This window comes from Mus caroli, unplaced genomic scaffold (assembly GCF_978045245.1).
Source record: "Mus caroli unplaced genomic scaffold, Mus_caroli_1 scaffold_14, whole genome shotgun sequence".
Lineage (NCBI taxonomy): Eukaryota > Metazoa > Chordata > Mammalia > Rodentia > Muridae > Mus > Mus caroli.
Genome location: NW_028227269.1, coordinates 82,271,743 through 82,295,196, shown reverse-complemented (window position 1 = coordinate 82,295,196; position 23,454 = coordinate 82,271,743). Strand labels below are relative to the sequence as shown.

The 23,454-nt window shown below is 52.7% G+C and overlaps 1 protein-coding gene and 1 pseudogene across 3 annotated transcripts in view; both read right to left on the bottom strand.

Moving 5' to 3' along the window:
• Papln (papilin, proteoglycan like sulfated glycoprotein) overlaps positions 1 to 16,236 on the bottom strand; it is a 30,472-nt gene extending 14,236 nt beyond the window's left edge. The window contains exons 1-18 of one of the 3 annotated variants that reach the window (XM_021178969.3): positions 16,147 to 16,236; positions 13,823 to 13,885; positions 9,710 to 9,825; positions 8,352 to 8,412; positions 8,013 to 8,115; positions 7,021 to 7,151; positions 6,210 to 6,333; positions 5,706 to 5,786; positions 5,447 to 5,619; positions 5,228 to 5,351; positions 4,728 to 4,854; positions 4,297 to 4,362; positions 3,646 to 3,853; positions 3,002 to 3,184; positions 2,705 to 2,846; positions 1,629 to 1,709; positions 1,207 to 1,468; positions 99 to 219 (exon numbers count right to left, since the gene is read on the bottom strand). In XM_021178969.3, coding sequence (XP_021034628.1) covers positions 99 to 219; positions 1,207 to 1,468; positions 1,629 to 1,709; positions 2,705 to 2,846; positions 3,002 to 3,184; positions 3,646 to 3,853; positions 4,297 to 4,362; positions 4,728 to 4,854; positions 5,228 to 5,351; positions 5,447 to 5,619; positions 5,706 to 5,786; positions 6,210 to 6,333; positions 7,021 to 7,151; positions 8,013 to 8,115; positions 8,352 to 8,412; positions 9,710 to 9,825; positions 13,823 to 13,879 — 2,160 coding nt within the window. In that variant the 5' untranslated portion in view covers positions 13,880 to 13,885; positions 16,147 to 16,236. The other 2 variants (XM_029484585.2, XM_021178970.3) reach the window with 2 other exon arrangements.
• Positions 16,237 to 20,493: 4,257 nt separating this feature from the next.
• On the bottom strand, positions 20,494 to 20,861 carry LOC110306558 (enhancer of rudimentary homolog pseudogene; annotated as a pseudogene).
• Between the last annotated feature and the right edge of the window lie 2,593 nt (positions 20,862 to 23,454).

Genomic DNA, 23,454 nt, shown 5'->3' with positions numbered 1-23,454 from the left:
CTAGGTTGCCAGGTTTGTAGGGTCCTCCCTTTCCCAAGGCTGAAGCTGCAGACATCCTGGTAGCACTGAGCTGTGTTCCTGCCATGGGAGCCACTTACCTTGGAAGCTACTGCCCTGGACCCTGGCCTGTTTCCCGTATTGTCACTGCTGTAAGACCTGGTACAACCAGCCTGTTGGGGCCCCTCAGCTGCAGACACCCCGTCAGGGCAGCATCCGTACCTAGGAAGCAGTACACAGCCCCCTCACTGCCCAGCCCTGCGCCTGCCCTTCCATAGACCCTGGTGCCTAACTACCAGGTAGGACCAGGCTCTGAGGCTGCCTGCATAGGAGACTGGCCAAATACAGATCTGTCTGAGAGCCTGTTCCTGTGTGGGCAGACCATTCTGCGTGTCCCAGGCTCTCTTCACTCCCACTGGAACCCAGAGAAGGTGCAGCCCTTACAGTGGACCTATGCTTGATACAATGCACCCCCTATTCCAAAACCAGAAAAGGGGTGCACCTGAGCCCACCCAAACATCAGGCTCCTGGTGTAAGACCTGCTCCCTCATGTCTCTTCCACCAACCAGAGTGTGCGAAGCAAGGTGAAGGGAAGGTTTTAGAAAGAAGGGCCATTGCTCCTGGCTCTCAGAGGAGGAGGCCAAGAGCAGAGAAGTCATATGCCTCAAGTCACCCAGCAAAACATCTGGCAGATGGCTGAGAGGAGGATGTCACCCCCAAATTGCTGGCCCCAAACCCCAGACCCTAAGCAGCGCAGTCTCTCAAGAGGCCTGTGCAAAATAGGTCTTGGAAGAACTTCAGGGAAGGCACCCTGCAGAATGGGGTGCCTCTGCCCCCTCCCTGCAAGGCTAAAGGAGTGTGTTGGTAAAAGACCTTTGAGAGTGGCCAGCTTCACACTGGGCTCCTGAGCCTGGGAACTTGAATTGCTACCTCTTGTGCCTGCTACGGGCCTTAGGTTACACCTCCATCCACAGGCTGGGCACATGAGAAGCCCGCCCATCAGGAGGAAAAGAAGTCTCCTCTCCGCCAAAAACAAACAAACAAACAACAACAAAAACAAAAATAAAAAGAGGCACAGGCAGGGCACCTCAGGAATTCTGCTCTAACCTGGTCAAGCTTGCCCTGGGCAGGGATGCTGGCCCATTTGCCATGGTCCAGCCCTACCTTCCCTCTCTCCCCTGCTGAGGAGGAAGAGCAGTCTCAACCCACCTGCTCTGGAGACATGAGGCCCCAGCCAGGGGACAGCCTTGCCACTGAGGCCCAAGAGATGGTGTGTGGCCATCAGGGCAACACCCATGGGGGCTGTGTCTGCAGTCACGGGGCCCTGAGCTAGGCCTCAGGGGTGGCTGGTGTGGAGGACGCTGCAGAGTTGGGGCCCAGCCTGCAGATGACAGGTTGGGGTCCTGACCCTCTCTGGGGTTGCTCTGAGCCCTGGGTCTCTCGAGGGGAGCCCACTGCTGCTCTCTTCCATCTATGCATGAGAAAGAAAAGCCACTGTGATGTACCAACGCCTCTCACCCTTGGCCCATGGCTACCTTAAATCACTTTCCAGGGTCTCTACTCCCTCCAGGCCACCCAGACTCATAGATGATAGGTCCGGGGTGGTGTCGGGGAGGGACCCAGGTTCTCACCTGAGACTGGGGACACTCGAGGGCCTGAAAGCATCCTGGGGTCTGAGGAGCGGGTCCTTGAGTCCTGTATACTAGGGACCTCTGTAGGGAACCAAGTAACAGGCGGGTGTGGAGGGCAGAACCAGACAAAAGCAACACTAGAGAGAACAGCAAATATCCCGAACCTGTGAAACACATCTCGGCAGAGACTTTGTGACTATTGGCCTTAAACTCACAAGAATCCTCCTGCCTCAGCCTCTTGGGTGTAGGGATTGCAGGTGTGTATCAACACACCTGGCTCCAAGATTTTCTGCAGCTTGTCTATGTGTGTGGATTTTTCTTTTTTTACCTTGCCAACTTAGCAAAACTAAGTCACTGTCCTGTTAGACCAAGTGACTCGGAAGCCACAGGCAGCCGAGGTAGGGCACGTGCATAGCATGAACCAGGCCCTGGGTTTGAGCCCCAACATGAGAAAAAATGGATTTTTATGGCATTTAGTACTTGATAGTCTTAATTAAATTGCTAGATTTTTTTCAATCATAAAAATCAGAGAAATGTTTTTTATTGTTTTGTTTTTTATAAATAAGGAAGAAACTAGCTAAGCACTCCCAGAACGCCTAGCTTAGCCATGATCCATGACCATGACTACCTTCAGTGTCATATCCACACACCAAAGAGATCCAGCCTTTCTGCCCTTCCCTCAGCAGAAGGCCCCCATACCTGAGAGGCCTTCTTCCCTAGAGGGATGCGGGAGAAGGGGAGGGTGGACAGGCAAGAAGCAGGATGTGTGTTCTCTCTTCACTCACTCAGTCATTCAACAAACAGTTGCTGAGTACCTCCTGCATTATAGATACATTGGGGGAAGGGTACAGAGAGGAACAGGAGCCATGGACCCAGCCCTCAGGAAGCTGGGCGGGCGGGGCATGCAGCACCGAGAAACTAATACAAAGCTGACATCTAAAACAACACCCTGGGCGAGTTTTGAGTTCACAGGTATCCATACATGGATTTGGCAATAGCCGGGGCAGCAATGGCCAGAGTGTGGGAGAGCAGCCAGGGGACAAGGTGGGGTGCCGCCCTCCCTGCCCTATCCTTACCCTGAGGAAGATGGCAGGGCTGTCTGTTGCAGGCTTCCACCTCGGCAGGCTTGGACGACTGCAGATCCACACAACGGCCAGGCGGCCCGATGGTACAAATGACCTGTCTTCTCCGAATGCCCGAACCACAGCTTTTAGAGCACTGAAGGCCCGGGGCGGGAGTGGAAAGAGAGAGAGAGAGAGACGCTGAGGCCAAGGACATCCCTGGAGAAGGAGGGGACCCCACTCTTCAAAGGCGCCTCCAGGACCCCGGGACCAGACCTGGACAGAAGGCATTGGGAAGGGTCGGGCACTTACTAGACTCCATGAGCCAACATGCCAGGCCTGGCCACGGAACACAGGACAGGCCTCTTGTACACAGGGCTCTGTGAGGGTTGGCTGGTCCTTCAACAAGCACGCCGCAGCATGGACCGGAGACCCCTCGTCCCCTCGGCAGGTGACACTCCTCTTCCTGATGCCAGTCCCGCATGTAACTGAGCACTGTAAGGACAGCTATGAGCAGGGATGTCCCCCAGGCCTGGAGAGCCAGGTCAGCTGGGACAGCTGGAAGCTGTGGCTCAGAGAACAGATGGCATCTCCTGCCCTCATCCCACTCCTGAGCCCAGAGAGGCTGAGTCATGTTCTGAGGTTGCACAGCCTGAAGAGGGCTTTTCACATTCCTCTTCTTTTTAGATTTATTTCTATTTATGTGTCTATACATGTCTCTCTGTGTGTATGCTACTCGTGTGTGCATGTCAATAAGACCAGAAGAGGGTGTCCGATCCCCTGGAGCTGGAGTTACAGACTCCTGGTCCAGAGTCTAGAAGTTGTGTCTCATCCCAGCTTTGGCCACATCTCCCAAGATGGCCAGCTAGGTCCCTACTCTCTGGGGACCTCAGCTGAAGACAAGCATTTCAAGCCCAGGTCCAAGGCACAGCTCCCAGTCCTAGGCAGGGCCTCACCTCTCCCCAGGGCTCCACGCTCCAGACTGCACAGTGCTGCAGGTTGCAAGCCTGTGTGGTAGGGGGCTTCCCAGCTAGGCCAGCACACTGGGTCTCCTCAGCGGCTTCCTGGCCACCAGTCCCATCTGAGGATATGCAGTAGACAGAGCGAGACTGGACTCCACCCCCGCAGGAGACCGAGCAGGGCGTCCATGGTCCTACCTTCCAGCTGACCAAAAAAGAAGGTGGGGGGGACAGTTAAGACTAGCCCAGGAGGCTGCAGCTCCCCAACGCAGAGTACATCGAGGGCCTGTCTCAACCCTCCCCAAGAGCTCTGTAGAAAGACCTCCAGCCAGGCCTCCTAGGCATCCCCTATGGCTCAATGGCCCCTGGAGGGTCTCTATAACCCAGCTGTGCCCCAACTCTCCCTTTCTCTTTTTCACTGGGTGCTGGCATCACAGCCAGACTCCATGGGTTGCCATCCTGTGTGAGGTAATCTCCCTGTATGTGGAGAAGCCCTGCCTGGCTGGGGGCGAGGGGGTACAAGGACCAAAGGAAAGGGAAGCTCCGAACACACCATGCAAAGCCAAGACCATCACCATCTCACCAGGAGGCCGGGAGGGTAGGGAGAGCAACACCAGCCCGGCAGGAACCCCCTGGCCCACCGATTACCTGTTCCCACACATATGCTGGACCCCAGCATAGCGCCACGCTCCCGGCCGGTGCAGGAAAGAGATCCTTTGTGCACGAACAAAGGTGTTTGCCAAAGTCTACTGGCCCTTTGGCCAGATTCCTGCCTCACTCTCCCCTAGCCATCTATCTGCTCGAGTCCCCTGTTGCCTTAGACAGGGACCCCTGACACTGTCCCCAAACCCTCTTGTTCCCAGGCATTTTGAATACTGTGAGGAAACCTGTGAATGGAGAGAACTGTCCTGGGTCTTCTGCTCAGGCCCATTCCTCAGTGATAGCTGCCACCTGATGTGAGGAGCCCTGCCCCCACCTCCAACCTTCAGCCTGTGCCTAAAGCAGTTTAGGGCTTCCCCTCCCTTCCCACCCAAGTTCCTGGGCACCACCAAAGGTGGAAGGGGCTGGCAAGGCCTCACCGCTTGGTCTTCGGACAAGGTTGAGTGTTGCATGAACGTCGGTGAGTGGGCCGAGGCTGGTGTTGGCACATGTGGTCTGGATAGGCCTCGTTGTCAATAGTGCAGAATACCAGGCGGGACTGGTGACCTGTCAGGAGGAGGGTCGCACAAAGCTGCTGGCAGGCCAGGACTCCCCAGATGAACTCACTAGTTAGGCACCTTCTGGACTGGACCCACAGCTCACCCTGGTTAAGTCCCATGTGTCCCTCTCTGACAGGTACCACCATCATCCTCAGCCTACAGAGGAAGAAGCTGAGGCTCAAAGAGTCCTGGGTGTGAGCGACAGATCGTCATGAGCTCCAGTCCCAGTAAGACATGTCTCCTGGGTCTCCCTCATCCTAGTGTAGGCTGCAGCCCTCCATGGGGACACCTAACTTTTTCCATATGTGGAGGTGTCCCTCCCCAGCAGTGGAGTACCTTGAGGACAGGGAACTTGTCCTCCCCCAAAACCCAGTGTTCACCTCCACCGCACTCAGCGCTGCAGTCACCCCAGGAGCCATGGCTCCAGCTGAAGCCTCGGCCAGGATCATTCGCGGGCAGGTAGTACTCGTAGTGTACTCCGGGGTTGGACTCCTGACTGAGGAGCTGCCGAGAGTGTCTTCACTTTAGTCCCCCTGCCTGGCCCACGGTAGCCCTGGCAGCCCACCTGTGCAGGGCACCTCCCTCTGTGACCCACTCACCTCAATGACCAGGGGCTCCGAGGTGGGGCCCCGTGCCTGGAGCCGCTCAGGAGCCAGGTCCCCCTCCACACCCCGTTCGTACTGTAGGACTGTGCTGGCCACCGGAAGAGCCTGGGCTGCCTCAATGGTCCAGTGCCCATTGAGATAGTACTCGCCACGGATGCTCTTCACGGCTGTGGAAACCCAGCCTGTCAGGGGACGTGGGGCAGCGAGTTGCCCCTTTGTGCCCCAGGCTGCCCAGCTCCAAAGCATCTCTCACCCAGGAAATTCCTGCTGGCAGCGGCTTCCTCAATACGAATACTAGTGGCCCCAGCCGGAATGATGAAGATTTGGTTGTAGCCTGATTGGAACAAGATCCAGGAGAGGGTAGTGCTGGTTTGCTCTTGGTGAGACTTTGGGGAGGCAGGGGCGGGAGGGGTAGACTGCTTTTGGCAGAGGCAGCTTTACAAAGGTGGGGTGGGGGTGCTCTGGGAATAGGTTCTGGACACCAGGACAGCTTGGGAGCAGGATGAGGGTGGCAGGCATCCAGGCGTCGGCGGTGTGAGATTGGACTGCACACACATGGGCGAGCGTCCCAACCAAGGTGGGCGTATGAGAAGGACCCTGTATAGGACATAGCCTCTACTCTGCAGCCACATGACCCGAGCCAGACCCACTGAGTGCCATGAGGATTACTTGGCCTCAAGCCTTGGTCAGAGAAGGTAACAGGCAAGTCAAGGCGGGCGGGCAACAGACCCCTGTGGAGACCCCCGCACGACCCCACCTCTGCTGAGATCATTGGCATCAAAGGTTCCTGTGACTGGGTAGCAGGATGAGCCATCACCCCCGCACTGCAGACACTTGTCCTCCTGCTTGACTGAGTCTAGCTTGTGATCACAGCCAACCACCTGCGGGGGGAGGGGGAGGTAGAAAGTAAGCAAGGTGGGATAAAACAGGAGAGGCAGGCTCGAGATTCCAAATGCCCCAGGGCAGGGCAGCAGGGCACGGAATGGCTAAGGCACGTCCCAGCTCCCACTAACCACTCCCTGCCTCCCTTTGGAGGTCGTATCGCTCCCATTTTGGATGGAACTCCATAGATGTAGACTTGGGCGTGCCAGAGGGCTGATCCCCTCCTTTTTTCAGAGAATGGTGAGCTTAGGCTGATAGGACAGAGAGCTGAGACTCAGGCTGCTATGAACTCAGGAGCTGTCAGACTGGTGTAGTAGAGGCCTGGGGCTGCCATCTTGTCGCAGGCTCAGTTCATGAGGAGAGCCTGCCCGAGTCTGAAGCTGACCCAGAGGAGAAGGAAGCACGAGATGGGTAGAGAATGTCTAGCTCATGGCTTCTACAGCCACCCCTTCCCATTTGGTTGGGTTTGGTTGAGGGCAGCTTTAGACATCCAGAGAGTTTCTTTGATGAGGTTAGTGTTCTCAAGGACAAAGCTGAGGTAGTTAGAGAATATCCGTGATGACTGCATTGCATTCTGGGAACTAGGGCTTAAGCCACCAAACTCCTGCCAGCCACTTGGTCCCACTGATGCTGGAAGACACCACCTATAATAATCCCCCAGCCAGCTGGGAGGGGGCAGCACTCACTCGGCAGACTCCATCCACACAGATGTCCCTCTGGCCAGGCTCACAGGGTGTCCCGTCCACCACAGCGTCCTTGTGCTTGTAGTAGAAGTTCTGCCCCTTGGGAATGCAGTTCAGCTCACACTTATTAGGGGCTGGGTGGGCAAGAGGAGAGAGCTGACATCTTGGCACCGAACTGTGATGGTTTGAATAAAAACAACACCCCCCCACACATACACACAGGCTCATGGATTGAAAACACTTGGTCCCCAGTTAGTGGTGCTGTCTGGGGAGGTTGTGGGACGTGGTGGGGTGGTATACACCACTGGGTGTGGACTTTCAAAGTTTCCAGCCTCCTTGCCTCGACTCTGGCTTGAGTTCCCTTATTGTGTGTGGTTGAAATATCAATCAGATCCCTACACCAGCCACCAGCCATTACAGACTCTCTCTCTCTGCAGTCACAAGTCCAAATAAACTCCTTCGCAAGCTACCTTTCAATGGTGGGTTTTGTTTTGTTTTGTTTTGTTTTTGTTTTTGTTTTTGTTTTTCGAGACAGGGTTTCTCTGTGTAGCCCTGGCTGTCCTGGAACTCACTTTGTAGACCAGGCTGGCCTCGAACTCAGAAATCCTCCTGCCTCTGCCTCCCGAGTGCTGGGATCAAAGGCGTGCGCCGCCAAGCCCGGCTTCAATGGTGTTTTATCATAGCAATGAAAAGAAACTTAACATCTTTTGGGGGCTGGGTGGGCAAAAGGGTGGGAGGCTGATCCCAGAACAAGGCCTTGTGAGAACCCCCAAGGGAGGCAGCTGCAGCTGGGAGTACACCCTTGCCGGGAGAGAAGGCTTTTATAGCAATTCCCCGCCATCTGTAATCGGATCGGATGCCCTCTTCTGGAGTGTCTGAAGACAGCTACAGTGTACTTACATATAATAAATAAATAAATCTTAAAAAAAGAAAAAGAAAAGAAAAGATCTGTTGTGCTTCAATAACTGCCTACAGAGCAGGGCGGCGCTGCTTACCTGCGTAGTAAGGCAGCCACCGGTAGCGCCGACCCTGGAAGTCGGTGCCGTCGAACTCTGCGCACTGCTCGGCCCGGAAGTCCCGCATGCCGTCTGGGCAGCTCTGCACGAGAACACGTATGTCAGAGAACATGGGTGTCAGCGTGGGCACTAAGGCGGCTAAGGTCCTCCCCTATCCATTTCCGTGTCCTGGAGCCCTGGGGTCCTGCGCTTCTGCCCCACCCACCCCTGTCCCAGGAGAGGCCTCTTGCTCTCCCTCGGTGCCTGGCAGGTCGAAGGCGGGGCCGTGAGGAGGGAAGGAGAGAGGGGATGGGGTGGGGAGGGACACGCAGGCTTTACCTCCGTGTGGCAGGTGCGGTGGCTGCGCGCGGGGCCCACGCAGCTGGCGCCTCCATCTCTCCTGCAGAGCGAGAGCATCGGGAAGACCCCAACGTCCCCCACCCGTTCCTGGGCTCTCCTGGCCTCTCCACGAGGCACCCTGGTGGGCAAGGCTGGCCCAGAGTCCAAGGCATGTGGGGACTGGGGGTTGCACTGGGACCCAAATCCCTTGGATGGGTGTAACCAGACTATGTTTTATGGTTCTTAGGCTGACCGTCCCTACCCTTGACCTGATTCCTGCCACAAGGCCCTTGAACTCTACCTGTGGATTCAGTCTGCAATTTGTAATAAATAATCCAGGATGTTAGAAATTCTGTTCTTTTTCTGTTTTGGTTTTGTTTTTCTTTTTTTTTTTTGGGGGGGGGGTGGGGAAGCGGTTGAGATTTTTTTGTTTGCTTGTTTTGGGTTTTGTTTTTTGTTTTGTTTTTTTCAAGACAGGGTTTCTCTGTGTAGCCCTGGCTGTCCTGGAACTCATTCTGTAAACCAGACTGGCCTCAAACTCAGAGATCTGCCTGCCTCTGCCTACCAAGTACTGGCGTGAGCCACTACCGCCTGGCTGTTATTTGTTTGTTTGTTTGTTTGTTTATGTTTTGTGAGACTAAGTCCCAGGTTAGCTCTGTAGCGGAGGAGGACCTTGAACATTTCATTATCCTGCCTCCACTTCCCTAGTGCTGAGAGGGACAGTCATGTGCCAGACTCCCACAGGTTCTCGGGAACCAGTTCACAAAAACGCCAGTAGGAGGCGCCTCATTACTGTTCCTTCGTACCCGACCCCCTCCCTTACAGTTCCCATCCCAGCACAGGGCACCGAGTACATTCTTAATAAGTCACTTGTCAGGGAAGGGTCCTCTGCACTTGACAGAGCAGCTGAGAGCAAAGAAACCTTAGCAAGTAGGAACTGAGGACGGCCGCTGTTCACTAACCCTGCAAATGAAGCTCCCACAACGCCCCCCACCGCTCCTACTCCACCCCATTCCACCCCTAACCCCACCACCACGACCACCACTCCACCACCACGACCACCACCCGCCAGCGGGCGCACCAGGCGCCACAGGCTTAAGGCAGAGGAAGTAAACCTTTTTACTTCCAGCTCCTTTTAATCAAGGAGCTGATTAATCAAGGAGCTCCTTTTAATCAAGGTTAAATTAGAATCCCGGGTGGGTACATGGGAAATACTTGTTTTCCTGTATACCCTGTCGCTCTTCCACAGTGAATCTGCCACATAATGACCCTGATGTCAGGCTCCCAGCCAGCAGCCAGACATTTCTCACTTGGCCCTCTTTTAAACTGCTACCAGGCTCTAAGCTTTCCCTCCCTACCTCTGGGAGTAGCAGGGGCGCTCCCGGAAGCTGATGCCTCCTCCACAGGTCCTGCTGCAGGGGCTCCATTCGCCCCAGGCGCCCCAGGTGTCACTCTGGCGCCTCACATTTCGAGCCTGTGAAAAACATGCTCGGGCTGTGACTGTGACTCACACCCCTCCCCCCACCCCCTCGCTCGCCCAGAGCCCTGCAGAGGACCCGCTACCAAAGATGCTCCCCAATCAATTCAAAGAGCCTAGAGGCTTCCAGTACTGCCTGGTTAGGACACAGAAGCGCCTCTGGGTAGTCCTAATATTCATTGCAAACTTAACCTGCTGTCTAAGTAGTGGGAGGGAGAGCCAGCCTACACGGTCAGCTGGGAAGAACCTGCAGTTTCAGGAGGCCTGGAGGAAGGGCTCTACACTGAGTGCCGGCGTTTGTGGGTCCACTCTAATGTGGAAGAAGGGGGGGACCAAGGACAAGGGTACTTTGATGCATTACTCTGGGCCTGTCATCTTACTCCACTATGGTCTGTGTACTTATCTAGCCAGGTGGCCACGTGTTCTGGGTGTCTTCTGTTTGCCAGATGTGGTGCAGAGGAGGCTTTCTCCCCTGACGATGCTATACTATGGCAAGTTCAGAGCCTGGCTTGGTGTCCCTAGAATGGAGTCTGTGGATCAGCAGACGGGTCCCTTTCCAGAGACAGCAATAAGGGTGGGGCAGATCGCAGCAGGTCCTCAGGTAGGTGGGGCTCTCTCTGTTCATAGAGTAACCCCAAGACAGGACAGAACTTCAGGAGGATCCCCTGGTTGAGCCTCTTTTGCTCTAGATGTGAGTGAGCTCACTTCTAGAAACTTCTACAGGTCTGGTCGATTAAACTAGGAGCTTAATAATTTTGTCCTCTGTGGGTTGGGGGTGTTCCTGTTAATCTGTGGACTCCCAACATGCATTTCCCTTACCCCTTACAAGGGAATCTTACGCTGTAGCTTCTTGTTCTCATCAGTGGTACAAAAATACAAGTGTTGGGCGGCGGTCTGGAGTACCCTGGAGAGTGAATGGACATCTGTCCTCCTTCCCCTCCCCCCACTCCTTTCCACTGGAAAACCCTGTGTGATATCTAGACTGGGAACAGCCCTTCAGACTGGGCACTGACTTGGGAATAAGTCAGTCAAACTATGGGGACTTTGTGAAATGATCCAGCCGTGAACTTCTGGCCCCTGAGTGTTTACATGAGATCTAGTTTGCCTTCTTGAAATGACACCATGGAAGTGTCATACTGGATGTGACACCTCGCAGCCAGAATCACATGGCCACATGGTACATACATTCTCTCACCTAAGCCTCGTTAGCTTAATGGCTCCCAAAGAGCATGACACACACCAAGGCACCACACACTACAGACCCAAGAGCTCGTCCTACAGCTGTGTCCCCACCTGCCTGGGGGAACAGGCAGCCAAACGAGACACTGGATCCTAAGCAACTAGACAGGGGTGCCGAGCGAGAGGCAGGGCATACGCTGTAAACACGTCCCATGTGCTGAAGGGGGACTTCACTGTGAAGTGTCATCAATATGAACCTTTTGGAAATATAACTCCATTATTTAGAAGGAGTCCAAGTGTGAACAAAGAGAAACAAGTCCTTCCCCAACGGGGAGCCTCCCAGCCTGAGGCGAGCAGGGAAAGTTGCTAACGTCCAGCACAAGTCTCTCATTACTCTTGGTTTTATAGACCACAGTTTGGAAGCAGAGCAAACCGCACTAAACTCGCTTAGCCGCACGAAGCCAGGCGGAGGTCAGGCAGACCAGAGGTCTCAGCTCTAACTGTAAATCATTGATCGTCTCCTTCAGTTCTCCCGAGAACAGAACCTCCAAGCTTCCCAAACCAGTGAGCACCAAAGTGCTCAGGTGCTCTGGCAGTGAAATGCAAACTGGTTTTGTTTGGCTTGAGTTTCTGTTTTAAAGTGGGGCACTTACTGTGTAGAAGGTGTGGGGGTGGCTTTCCAGACTGAGATTCTAACCTGCGTGATCCCCAAGCCTTGCTGTCACATGCTAAGTATTAGGATGTGGCCCTCATATGCCTGGCTACCGCTGGCCCTGCCCAGCGTCTATTTAGATATTTGTCTAGGTCTCTTGGTGCAGCAGCCCCCGGAAACCTAACTCTTCCGGATAAGGCCAACTCATGCGTCCACAGCTCTGGCCACGGAGGCATTTTTGGTTGTCTTACAGGTAGGGGAGTGGTCTGAACTTAGGGCTCTCTAGAGGCCACACTCCTGCTGGGTGCCCTATAAAGGCATTCCTTGCTTCCTGATACCGGCACCTCTAAGGTAGAGGTCTCCTACCGGCATGTGTGTGAGCCCTGGTCTGTACAATGCTGAACCACGCCCCCTGCATCTTTCCACCCACATCGGGTCACAAGATGCATGAGCACATTTCGTTCTCTGTGTAATTATCTAAACCTCAAGCTGTGTGGTGATATGAAGCCAGGAGCTGGTGTGGCCCAACCCTGCTCTGGGCCTGTCCCCGCCTGTCCCATGCTCTCCGCACCCCTCCCTTCCTCCAGTTCCAGATCCAGCTCAGTAGCCCCCTTTCCTGCCTGTGTCCAGGAGGCCCGGCTGCCTGCTGGGCACCAGGATGAATGTGGGAGGGGGACAGAGACGACAGGGCAGGCAAAGGGATTCGCAGCCTCGCTTTTGATCATCAGTCCAGCCATTGTGCTAAGCTGATTAAACAGCCCTGACAGGGACCCTAGGGTGATCAGGACCCCATGGTGGATCCTGCCACCAGTCAGAGGCCACTGAGCAGTGACCCTGGATCAAAACTCTCAACCAGAGGACAGGAAAAGAACCCAACCTCATCTAGGCCTTTCATGCTGGGAAGAAGGGAGGAGAGGGTGAAGCAGAAGGCCCCATGTGTCCCCTACATGGGAGAAGGGACCTCATAGACTCCAGTGTGCTTCCCAGTCATTGATTCATCCATGAGACAACTTATGGTGTGCACATTAGATCAGCCAAATCCCAGGGGGTTATAGCTTGAAGCATGGGACAGGTGTCGAGCAACTGTTCCGGAGTGGCTCTGGGATTTCACCCTGGGGATTTGATGCTGACACAGGGACCCCTCCACCAAGGCTCTCACCAGCCTGTGCTGAAGGACCTCAGAGCAGGATCTAGGGAGTAAGGGCTATAGGCTGGCACAGGCGACACGTCAGAAGAACGTGAGGAAGCAGGGCTGCAGCCCACCAATGGCCTGACAGGCCTGTGTGTCAGGGTATGAGCTTTTGGAGGGCTGCCCAGTGCCAACCACTATCACCCACTCCTTTGCCTGCCTTTTTCGTCTCCGCCCATATTACTATAGAGGCAGCACTGTCCCCTCTCCTCCCCAGGGTAGCAGTCCTAGCCCTTTGAGACTTTCCTCGCTCATTTGGGCCTGCCTGGGGGATGGGCAAGACTGTGGTCTCCCTTGTGGGGAGATTTTTAGGGTAGAATGGGACCTGTGTTCTCTGTTCTGCTCAGCACCCAGCTCTGCAGATCCCTCTGTCCCCAAAGGGTCCCTGCCCGGCCTTATGGCTCCAAGAAGCCTTGTTCCTTGGGCTTCCCTCATGAAAACAGATACCTGATCACCATTCAGCTTCCAGAACCCACCCTCGAGGTTTGTTCTAACCTGATAGCCACAGCCACCTCTAGTTCGAATTAAGCTCAAATCGACACCAAAAGCTCCTTGGTTGTGCACATTTCAACTGTCCAAGAAACACATGGACCTTGTGGCCGCCTCCTGAACCTCAAAGAGAGGGAGAACATTCCAGCCATCTCCTTCAGGGAGAGGTTGGTGGGCTGGTCCCGGCGGTACATCTTTTCTCAATTAAAGGGAAGAAGTCATGGTGAATGTTCTGTGGCATTAGCCAGAACCCAGTAGACTGGACTCCTCCTCAGCAGGCAAGAGAGCTAAGTGGAAACATTGGCTCCCGCAGACTGCCCTGTGTCCAGTTAGGGACCGAAGCACTCCAGTTAGATCTCCATGGTGCCCCCCTCATTGGTGCAGAAGCTGGGGAGCTGTAGGCTCAATTCTTCTCGCCAAGTCACACTGGTCCTCTCCCTCCTCTTCTGAAGGAACCTCCCAGGCCCTGACAGGGCTGCACTCACCCAAGACCCTGGAGTGGAGGTCAGCAGCAGCGGGAACAGGAGAAGGAACAGCTGCATCTCTGCCTGCAGGAGAAGCCACTGGTTAGAGCCAGAGGGGACATCACAGCTACCCAGAGTGGTGGGTGAGTCGCATAGTCTTGTTATGTGCGTCACATGTTCCTCCCACTGGGTTTGCTGGGAGCACCACCGTGGTCACTAAACTACACGCCATGCCACTCACTCAGGAGGAAGAGGCCTGTTTGACAGCAGGTAGAAGCCCAGGAAGAATTTGTTTGGGAGTTCCAGAGGACAGAAGAGTAACTGAAAACCCTGCTGTGCTGTTACAGAACTGAGTTTGCAATCAAGGTAACCTGACTGTTCAGCTCAGTAAGAATTTAAAAGGCCAGCCAGGTGTGGTGGCGCACGCCTTTAATCCCAGCACTTGGGAGGCAGAGGCAGGTGGATTTCTGAGTTCGAGGCCAGCCTGGTCTACAAAGTGAGTTCCAGGACAGCCAGGGCTGCACAGAGAACCCCTGTCTTGAAAAACAAAAACAAAACAAAACAACAACAACAAAAAAGAATTTAAAAGGCCGTTTCATCCCCTTTAAAGACAACTAATAAAAATAGATTTGCAGTCAGGTTTTCTGTGTGTGTGTGTGTGTGTGTGTGTGTGTGTGTGTGTGCTCGCGCATGTGTGGTGTGAGTGTGGGTGTGTGGTGTTGCGTGGGTGTGAAGACCAGAGTTGATCACTGGTGTCCTCCACAGCTGCTTGGCTCCCTTACTTTTTGAGACACTGTCTGTCTTTGAACCTGTAGCTCTCCTTTTTCTACTAGGCTGGCTGGCCAATGGGTAGGAGGGATCCACCTCCTCTCTCCTCCCGCCCAGGGCTGGGATTACAGAGCTTGCTGCAGGTCTGAATGCTTGCACAGCAAGCAGTTCACTGACAGAGCCATCCTCCCAGCCCCCCACTCCCCAAAAATAGTCCCAGCTACTGGGATGCTGGATACCCATCCACTACAATACCACTAGAGCCCAGGAGTTCAAGGCCAGTCTGGGCAAAAAGGCTCAGTCCAAATTCAACTGCTTTTAAAATCTAAGTGCAAATCTTGGGGTACATGCTTAACTATGCCGAGACCCTGGTTTGGATTGAATCCTCAGCACCCATCCATGTTCTCTCTCTCTCTCTCTCTCTCTCTCTCTCTCTCTCTCTCTCTCTCTCTCCGTTTTAAAACCAATTAGCCAACCCTTGCCTGCACAGGATCACCTCCTTCAATCTTCACAAGGAGAGGACGAGCCCTTGAACCCAGAGTTGTGTGTAGGGTGTGCGCATGCGCGGGCATGGTACTCTTATGAGCATGCACACATTAGGTGTCTGCATAGTGCGGGGTGTGCTCACGTGTGTGCACATGTTTCTGTGTCAGAGACACGTAAGCAGTGTGCAGTTCAGTACAGGACATTAAACAAGCGCTGACAGGTATGTTAATGTTAAAATCTGTAATTCTAACTGATGTTCTGAATTCTTTTTACAATAAAACAACTTGCAGTCGTTTTGTAGGTGTGAAATATCGCGTTCAAAAGCCACGTTCAGCAAAGTTTATACCAGCATAGGTATGGATGTAATTTGTCACAATCAGCAAGTCATTCTAATCACAGACTGCTGGGGAGAAGGTTGGAAGGGGGTCTAGTGCGCACTTGAGATGTGGGGATGCTGGGGGCAGCAGAGATCAAGGACTGACTAATGATGAGACTGGGAGGCGGGCGGACTAGCTTGAATGATGAGCGTGACCAGAGGGAGACTGAAGAACTCAAGAGCTCCAGTCACTGCTGCAGGCGCTGCCCAGACCTGCGACCTAGTGTGCCTGCGATTCCAAAGTCCGGAAAGCTTGACAAAGTTCCTTCCTTCAACTCAAGGCCACCCGTGCGAGTCAGGAAGACTCTTCCAAACCTCCTGTCCCTGACCTGGGCTGGTGCCATGTGACCCCAGGGGCACTGAGGCGCGGTTCCTACGGGGGCCCTGGGTGCCTGGCAGGTGCTGGCTGTGGCCTGGAACATCGCCAGGAAGTGCGCTGGCTCTGCAGGCTTCACCCGGGCAGTATACAGAGGAAGCGGGGTATGCTGTTCCAGAAGAGCAGCCGGACTGCGGGAGACCCGATTACCCGCCACTCCCCATCCCGGGCTCCAGATGTGGAGCTGAGACCCTCCTCAATGCTCACGCAGCCACCGCACAGCCAGATCTCCCATGGTCTCTCACTTCCACGCCACCACTACTTACAGGAGCCAGGCGGTGCAGAGGCCTACAGATGCCCGGGGCGTGCCCTGCCCAAGGCGCCCGCTTGCCTTCCTACCTGTCTCTTGAAGCCCTGGAGCCGCCTTATCGGCCAGCCTGAGTCAACTTCTCCAGCACCGACTACGAAAGCCAGGGGAGGGGAGGTTGGACTTTCTTTCCCCGCGGCTGGCTGGTTTCCTCCCCGCCCCATCTTCCCCCACCCAGTCGGCTGACACCCACCTCCAATCCCTGAAGGAGCACGGTGCCCCCACCGAGAGGCCCCCGGGTACCCAGCATTGCCCCATGCCTCCTCCTTTTGGGTTCCTGCCAAGGCTTTGCTTATTCTTAAAATCTGTGGGCTCTGGGTCTTGGGTCTGAGCCAGCCACCTTTTCAGTCCCACTTCCGGTGCCCCAAGCTCTCCAGGTCTTTGTCAAAACCCCTCCTCGCTACACCAATCTCTCACCGACACACCTGGGTGTCCAGCCACCTTCTGAATTTTATACTTTGGCCACAATCAGTTCACATTCACAGACAGACAGACAGACAGACAGACAGACAGACGAGAGAGAGAGAGAGAGAGAGAGAGAGAGAGAGAGAGAGAGAGAGAGAGAGAGAGAGAGATTCCCCATCACTATGAATTTACCTCAACCCTTTCCCGCTTTTGAAGCCTCTCCACTCCGGCATCCTGACCCTAGCGGCTGCAATTCCAATGGAGCATCATGGTAAAAATCTGTGTAGATCAGCTGTGAGTTGAGGCTGGGTAACCACTGTAACCACAGCCCTGGGCACCAGCTAGCATCAGAGATATAGGCTCTTACCACTTCCACTTGTGGCAAATTTAATTTCCTTCCTGCTTTTACACCCCCCCCCCCACACACACACAGAAATCAAGACATTTCCTTGCCAAACATTCCTTTTCAGAAAACAGAGTTTATTCATCCCTAGAAAAGGGCCCTGGCCCTGGGCCTGTGGAGGTCCCAGAAAGAAGCTGGGGCTCCTTGCTGACCCTGACCCTGTCACCTCTCTGGCTTTAGACAGGGCAGTTTGCAACAGGTATTTCTGCCTCCTTCAAAGCTGGGTTGGTGTTTGCACTGAGGGAAGCAGGAAGCTCTTTATATTTCCCAGTGCAGGAGGGGACAGAGACCTGGTTTCAGGGCCCAGGGACACGGGGATTCTTGGATAAAGATAAACTTGGCAGCCAAGGGAGCGATGTGACTTAGAACCTCCCTAGAAAAGGAAAATGTTTCTTCACTCAAAATCGCCACACACAAACCGCACCCCCCAACCCCCACCCCCGCCTCCATCTACGACCTTCCTGAACTAGGTCAAAGGTCCTTGTAAAAGGGGAGGAAAAGGTTTCTCCTACTGCAGAAGGCTGGGGCAGCTACGGAGCAACCTTTCTTATGGTTTTGGTTTGAGGGCTCTTTTTCAGATGTCTGGACTTGGACCCTTTTGTTCTGCCTTAGGGCAGCAACTTGTAGAGCCTAGGCTGGCCTCCGTGTGCAGCATAGAATGATTTCCTGAGTGCCGCGGTTATAGATCCTATGCCCAGCTCATGTAGTCTTAGACGGCAAAGCCAGGGCTCCATGCATGCTGGACACACATTCTAACCAACTGACTGAACCCCAGTCCAGATCCGGATTCTTTCTTTAAAAAAAAAAAACTACTTGTCTTAGTCGGGGTTACTTGCTGTGATGAAACACCATGACCAAAAGCAAGTCAGAGACAAAAGGATTTATTATTATTGGTTTTTCAAGACAGGGTTTCTCTGTGTAGCCCTTGTTGTCCTGAAACTCGCTCTGTAAACCATGCTGGCCTCAAAATAAGAGATCCTCCTGCCTTAGCCTCTGGAGTGCTGGGATTAAAGATGTGAGCCACCACCCAGCAGGAAAGGGTTTATTTGACTTACATTTCCACATCAGTGTGGAAAGAAAAGTCAGGAACTCAAGCAGAACCTGGAGATAGGAGCTGATAGAGAGGCCACGGAGGGGTGCTGCTTATTGGCTTACTCCCCATGGCTTGCTCTGCCTGCTTTCTTATAGAACCCAGGACTACCTGCCCAGGAGTGGCACCACATAGAATGAGCTGCCCCCTACCCCCAGTCAATTACTAAGAAAATGAATGTATGTTTCCTATTGGACATGGTGGTGTACAGTCTCTTTCAAAGTCCAAAGTCAAAGTAAAACTCCAAAATCTCTTTAAAAGTTCAAAGTGTGTCAACAGTGGGCTCCGGTAAAGTAAAAAAAGAAATAAATTATATACTGTCTTATTCCAAGAGGGAAGATCCAGGGTACAGCCACAACCTTAACAAAGTAAAACCAACTCCCAACAGTGTAAATAAGCCCCAATGTCTGGCATTTACTCAAGGTCTTCTGGGGTCCTCCAAAGGGCTTGCCATGTCACATGTCAGGCTGGCTCCGCTCCATCCCTGCTCCTGACCTTGGCAGCTGCTGTGGCACTGGGGTTCCCACAATGCCCAGTCTTCTGCTGCAACTGGGCTGCACTTTCACCATTAGCCTCTCATGGGCTCTTTTCATGATGCCAAGCCTCAACTCTGAGTGGCCCCTTCTATCCTAGGGCTTCAACTACTACAGAGGCTGCATTCTCATTAATGGCTTTTCCCAGTCTTTACTGGTGCCCAGTGCCAAGCTTCAGCTGCACTCCATGACCCGGAAACCCTTCACACCCAGAACTACATAGGTGACTCTAACATGTGACCAAGGTCTGAGGTACTACCTTGGCCACCTCTAACACAGTGTGTGTGTGTGTATGTGTGTGCATGTGTGTGTACGTGTGTACCCTGAGGAAACACTTCCCAGAAGATCAGGAGATTTCACCTCAGTGAGGCTGGCATCTTAATCGTCACTTATTTCTCAGCTCCAGCTTACCAGCAACAGTTGTCCCCAGTAAAGCAAAGGTGATTTTTGGTCGTTTTATTTTGTTTGGTTTGATTGGGTTTTACTCCAGTGGTGCTGGTCTCTTGTTAATTACAGCTGACTCTTCATCTCCAGCTGACCAGAAGCACAGACTCTTAAACAGCAAACGGCGCCCGTAAGTCTTTAAGTGAGGCCAGGAGCCAGACCTCAACGGTCCACATTGCTCTCAACATTCTTTTTCTTTTTTTTTCCCCAAAGCCAAGGCATTTTTAAAAAGATTTTATTCATTATTTTATTTATTATTATATGTAAATACACTGTAGCTGTTTTCAGACATACCAAAGGAGGGCATCAGATCTCATTATGGATGGCTATGAGCCATCATGTGGTTGCTGGGATTTGAACAGAGAACAGTCAGTGCTCTTAACCCCTGAGCCATCTCTCCAGCCCGAGAGATCTTCCATCACATGACAGCTCACCAAGCTTCGAACACCCGAAAGCTTTTCCAACCCAAAGTTCCAAAGTCCTTCCACAGTCCTCCCCTAAACAAACTTGGTCAGAGCTGTCACTCTTGGTACCAATTTCTATCATGGTGATGAAACACCATGACTAAAGCAATGACCAAAGCAACTTGGGAAGGAAAGTTTTTTGGTTTTGTTTTTGCTTTTTTGTTTGTTTGTTTGTTTAAGATTTATTTACTATTATCTCTAAGTACACTGTAGCTGTCTTCAGACACACCAGAAGAGGGCGTCAGATCCCATTACAGATGGTTGTGAGCCACCATGTGATTGCTGGGATTTGAACTCAGGACCTCTGGAAGAGCAGTCAGTGCTCTTAACCACTAACCCATCTCTCCAGCCCAGGAGGAGAGGTTTATCTGGCTTACATGCCCATATCACAGTTCATTAAAGGAAGTCAGGGCAGGAACCTGAAGGCAGGAGCTGATGCAGAGGCTATGGAGGGGTGCTACTTCCTGGCTTGCACCCCATGGCTTGCTCAGCCTGCTTTTTTATAGGACTGGCACCACCAGCCCAGGGATGACGTCATCTACAATGGTCTTAGTCCTTCCCCATCAATCACTAATTTTAAAAATGTCCAGCAAGATTGCCTGAAGCGTGATCTTATCGAAGGCATTTTTCTCAAGTGAGGCTCCTTCCTCTTGGATGACTCTAGCTTGTGTCAAGTTGACAGAACATAGAACTGACCAGAACAGAACATTTCTTTATTTTTCACTGAGACTTTCCCAGAGGCTATGACTAACCTTGTCCCCACCCCATCCCCCACGAAGGGTTAGTGCGCGCACTGCTTAAAGCAGACTCGGACAGTTTCAAGGACTGGAACCAACCTTAAATAGCAAAAAGGCTTTCTATCTGAATTATCATAAAAATGTTTAAGTAAAAAAACGAAAATAAAGGAGCAAAGGGCCACGGTGGCTTCAGAGTGACAAGATCATTCACGGTTTATGTCAGACATTCAATCTTGGCTTGAGTGTAACAACGTTGAAACAGGATCGCTATCATACAAAAGGTTCACTACAGCACGCTGTATGTACCTGTTCCAAGTCCACCCCCAGCCCCAATGCTTCCGACTCAATTACTTCCCAGCCTGTTGGGCCTGCCGACGGAGGAGCACGTAGATCTTCTCTTTGATCCAGTCTATGTGTCGGCTGAGTAAAGAAGGCAGCTGGGACCTGCCAGATCATCAATGCAGTCAAATGACTGACTGGAGCCAGGTGTGGTGCAGGGGTTCATACGTTATAAAATGTATGAAGAATAACAGAGGATGAACACCTTCCATGCATCCACTCGCTGACGCAGAGTCAGCATGAGTTCTGCCTTCTGGCCTCTTGGTAGGTTGTACCAACAAAGCAGTGTGAGGCGCGGCGCCAAAGGCTTTGTTTGCTGCAGCCACCACCATACACCCAGATCTGCATCCTTACTGCTATGTAGAGGCCTATGGTGCTAAGAAGGCAGAACCTAGGCAGAGCAGCATCAAGGAGCAGGCCTGGCCTCTCCAGTCAATCACGTTTAAAGACAAGAACTGATCTACTGGGCTCACAGAGACCTGGCAAGTATGCCGTTCAATCCAGAGCCAATTGGTACACAAACAGTTGTTTAGAAAAACGATTTAGAGGCTGGTGAGATGGCTCAGTGGGTAAGAGCACCCCGACTGCTCTTCCAAAGGTCCGAAGTTCAAATCCCAGCAACCACATGGTGGCTCACAACCATCCGTAACAAGATCTGACTCCCTCTTCTGGTGTGTCTGAAGACAGCTACAGTGTACTTACATATAATAATAAGTAAATCTTAAAAAAAAAAAGAAAAAATGATTTAGGGGCTGGAAAGATGACTTGGTGGTTAACAGCACTGAATGCTCCTCCTGAGGACCGGGGTTTCATTCCCACATGGCAGCTCACAACTGTCTGTAACTCCCAAGATCTGACACTGTCCCCCAGATACACATGCAGGCAAAATACCAATGCACATAAAATAATTCCAGAAGAGGGGACTGGGGAGATGTCTCAGTGGGTAAGTGCTTAATCATGAGAATATGAGTTCAAATCCCCAGTGCCCCACCTCACCCCAAACCTGGGCCTGAAATTCCAGTACTGAAGGATCCTGGGGGCTCACTGACCAGTCTAGCCTAAGCGGAGAGCTCAGATTCAGCAAGAGCGCCCGTCTCAGAAGATGGGGTGGTGAGCAACCCCCCGCCTCCACACACATCTGGACAAACAAGCACACTAACACACGCTTGTCTATACATCCCAAAGAAGAAAAGACTCCAGCACAAAGTACAAACCACACCTCACCATTTTAAGCCCAGTGCACTGACATCAGGCCTCTCTCTCCCTGGCAACACCAGGGCCCCTCTGTCTAGGCAGGGGTAGCCTGGGGTGGCGGCAGGCACTTGGCCCTGAAAGGCAGACAGGGTAAGATTTCCAGTGTGTTAATGTGGGCAAGACAAGTCTCTCCTTCAGTGACAAGGGGACAAACACTGAGAAAATGCTTTTGATGAGCACTGACCTATCTGTACCTGTAGGACGGAAACCTGGCATCTCTGCCTTTGCCTTTCTCACAAGCACTCAGTGTTCCTCTCTCATGACTCTGACAGGTCCCAGGGATGGAACTTGGGTTATCAGGCCTGGCTGCAAGTACCTTTTCCCTCTAGCCATGTTGCTAGCCCCTTACTGTCAGACTTTATAGGGTCTTGCTCTAGACTGCTCACCCCAGAAAGGTGCCCAAGGGTGTTCAGCCACTGTCCTCCACCTATAGTGAAGCCTCAAAGGAGGGCAGCTGTCAACAGCAGTGAGCTGTATGCTTCCTCACAGAAGCTCAAGTGATAAGGATGTTGTTGCGTGGTTTTGCAGACCTAAGATCATGACCAGGCCATTCTATGGCTATGACTGAGGCCATTCTAGTATGCATGCTGTCTCCCCACCCCAAGTCTTCCTCTGTTTAAACCTGAACCTCTTGGAGCGCTGAGGACAGACCCCCTTACGGAGTCCTTTTCCCAGTGTGAACATCGATTCAATCTCCTTTCCTCTCTCTCCCTTGAGGTTTTTGTTTGTTTTTTCCAGACAGGTAATAAATAGCCTGTTGGGATGCCCAGAGCTATGACTTCAATAACAATTTGCCCCCTGGACCCTCATGTGGAGGAGAAAGAAAAAGGGGGAACCAGCTTCCATGAAGCTCCCATTTGCTGCTAAAAAATGTTTGTTGGGACTCCTGGGATGGCTGGGGGGTAGAAGGCTCTTACCACTGACCACCACTGACCACCCAAGTCCAGTCCCTGAACTCACGTGGAAAGAGAGACCTGCAGGTCATGCTCGGATCTCCATGCATGTGTGCAAGCATACATGTGCACACACGTGCATGATACACACACAATAAACGTAATTTATATTTTTATGAAAAACAAACAAAAACCAGACTTTCCCTTCTGCCTCATTTCCTCCACCCTTAGATTTTGTCCTTGATTCTACACATCTTGGTCGTTTTTGCAGGTTGTAGATCCACTGTGCCCCCGTCACGCCGAGCAGGATCCGCCAACCTCAGCTCCTTCCAGCTGCGGGATCATGAGGGTAGAAGCCAGGACTCCCCAGAGCATTGAGACTAAGCTGTCGTGTTCAGTAGGTTCATGTGGGAAAAGTAATTTCCACTTGAAACGTTTTTAGAAACTCAGAGCTCACGGCCTCCCAGCTCCACCAAATTCACAAATGTAACTTGAGTGTTGTGCCTGTTCTGTTTCTTTTCCTTCCTTCCTTCCTTCCTTCCTTCCTTCCTTCCTTCCTTCCTTCCTTCCTTCCTTCCTTCCTTCCTTCCTTCCTTCCTTCCTAACTTCCTTCCTTCCTTCCTTCCTTCCTAACTTCCTTCCTTCCTTCCTTCCTAACTAACTTCCTTCCTTCCTTCCTTCCTTCCTTCCTTCCTAACTTCCTAACTTCCTTCCTTCCTTCCTGACTCACTTCTAATTTTTTTAAAACCAACTTTAGAGTCACTGGAACATGTTATCT